At 54.5% G+C, this 814-nt stretch overlaps 1 protein-coding gene across 1 annotated transcript; it reads left to right on the top strand.

The window, feature by feature from the left end:
* Nucleotides 1-474: 474 nt before the first annotated feature.
* Nucleotides 475-810, top strand: ENH_00002740 (hypothetical protein; the record flags this gene model as incomplete). The annotated part of the gene is made up of 1 exon (XM_013578261.1): nt 475-810. The coding sequence occupies one exon, from the start codon at nt 475-477 to the stop codon at nt 808-810; it is 336 nt and encodes a 111-aa protein (XP_013433715.1).
* Between the last annotated feature and the right edge of the window lie 4 nt (nt 811-814).

Here is an 814-nt window from a genome sequence, read left to right as displayed (position 1 = left end):
GAGGATAGCTAGCCAGCGACCTACGAGGGGTCGCAAGACTGGAGGGAGACAGGGCCCTCTTACCAGACAAAAAGTAAGAGAAAGTGATTATTATTTTATATGCACACGTGAATTCGTGGAATTGCGTGGAGACTGGGGCTGGAGACAGCGCCGGCGCCAGGGCAAGCCTCCCTCCCTTAGGGACTAGGAGGCGAGCTCGCAAAAGGGTGCGAAACAGACAGACAGATTTGAGAAACTCATGATTTTGTATTCTTAATTGCAATAGCTGTAGTCTCTAGGAAATGGACTAGCGTAGGGTGCAGTTTATAGACCCTGCCCAAGGGACTGAAAGCACGTATTCGCAGCTGCGGGCGCAGTGCACTACATTTGGGGGCTGTTCCGGGATTCCTTCCTGAAATAATTTTTTCTTCAACCCTGGAAAATGAAATACGACGTCTGAAAGACTGTCTCCTAGGAATCTTCGCTCGGTAAGGGATGCACCTCCGCAACGGACGCGTCATCGGCCCCACTCCGCAGGAGACTCCATCTATGTCAGTCAACAGAATGCCCAGCGGGACACCCGCCCATCATCGCCACGCGACCCCAAAGCCCACCGTGGCAGAGCGGCCGCATGGGCATAAGGAGGCGCACCCACAGGCGATACCTCTGCCCAATGCTGTACCAGGAGACTGCCCCTTCGTCTCGTGGGAACAATTCCAGTCGGCTATGAGTGCGCTAAGAACCGTTATGGGGGGGATCGTGGAATCTGGCGAAAGGACTCCCATCCTACCAGAAGACGGCAGCATTATGCAGGCCAAAGACGACGCGTAGCTCG

The sequence above is a fragment of the Eimeria necatrix genome, genomic scaffold (genome assembly GCF_000499385.1).
Source record: "Eimeria necatrix Houghton genomic scaffold, Enh_scaff1086, whole genome shotgun sequence".
In the NCBI taxonomy this organism is placed as follows: Eukaryota; Apicomplexa; class Conoidasida; order Eucoccidiorida; family Eimeriidae; genus Eimeria; species Eimeria necatrix.
Note: the sequence above shows the minus strand (reverse complement) of the source record. Positions and strands in the feature narration are given on the sequence as shown.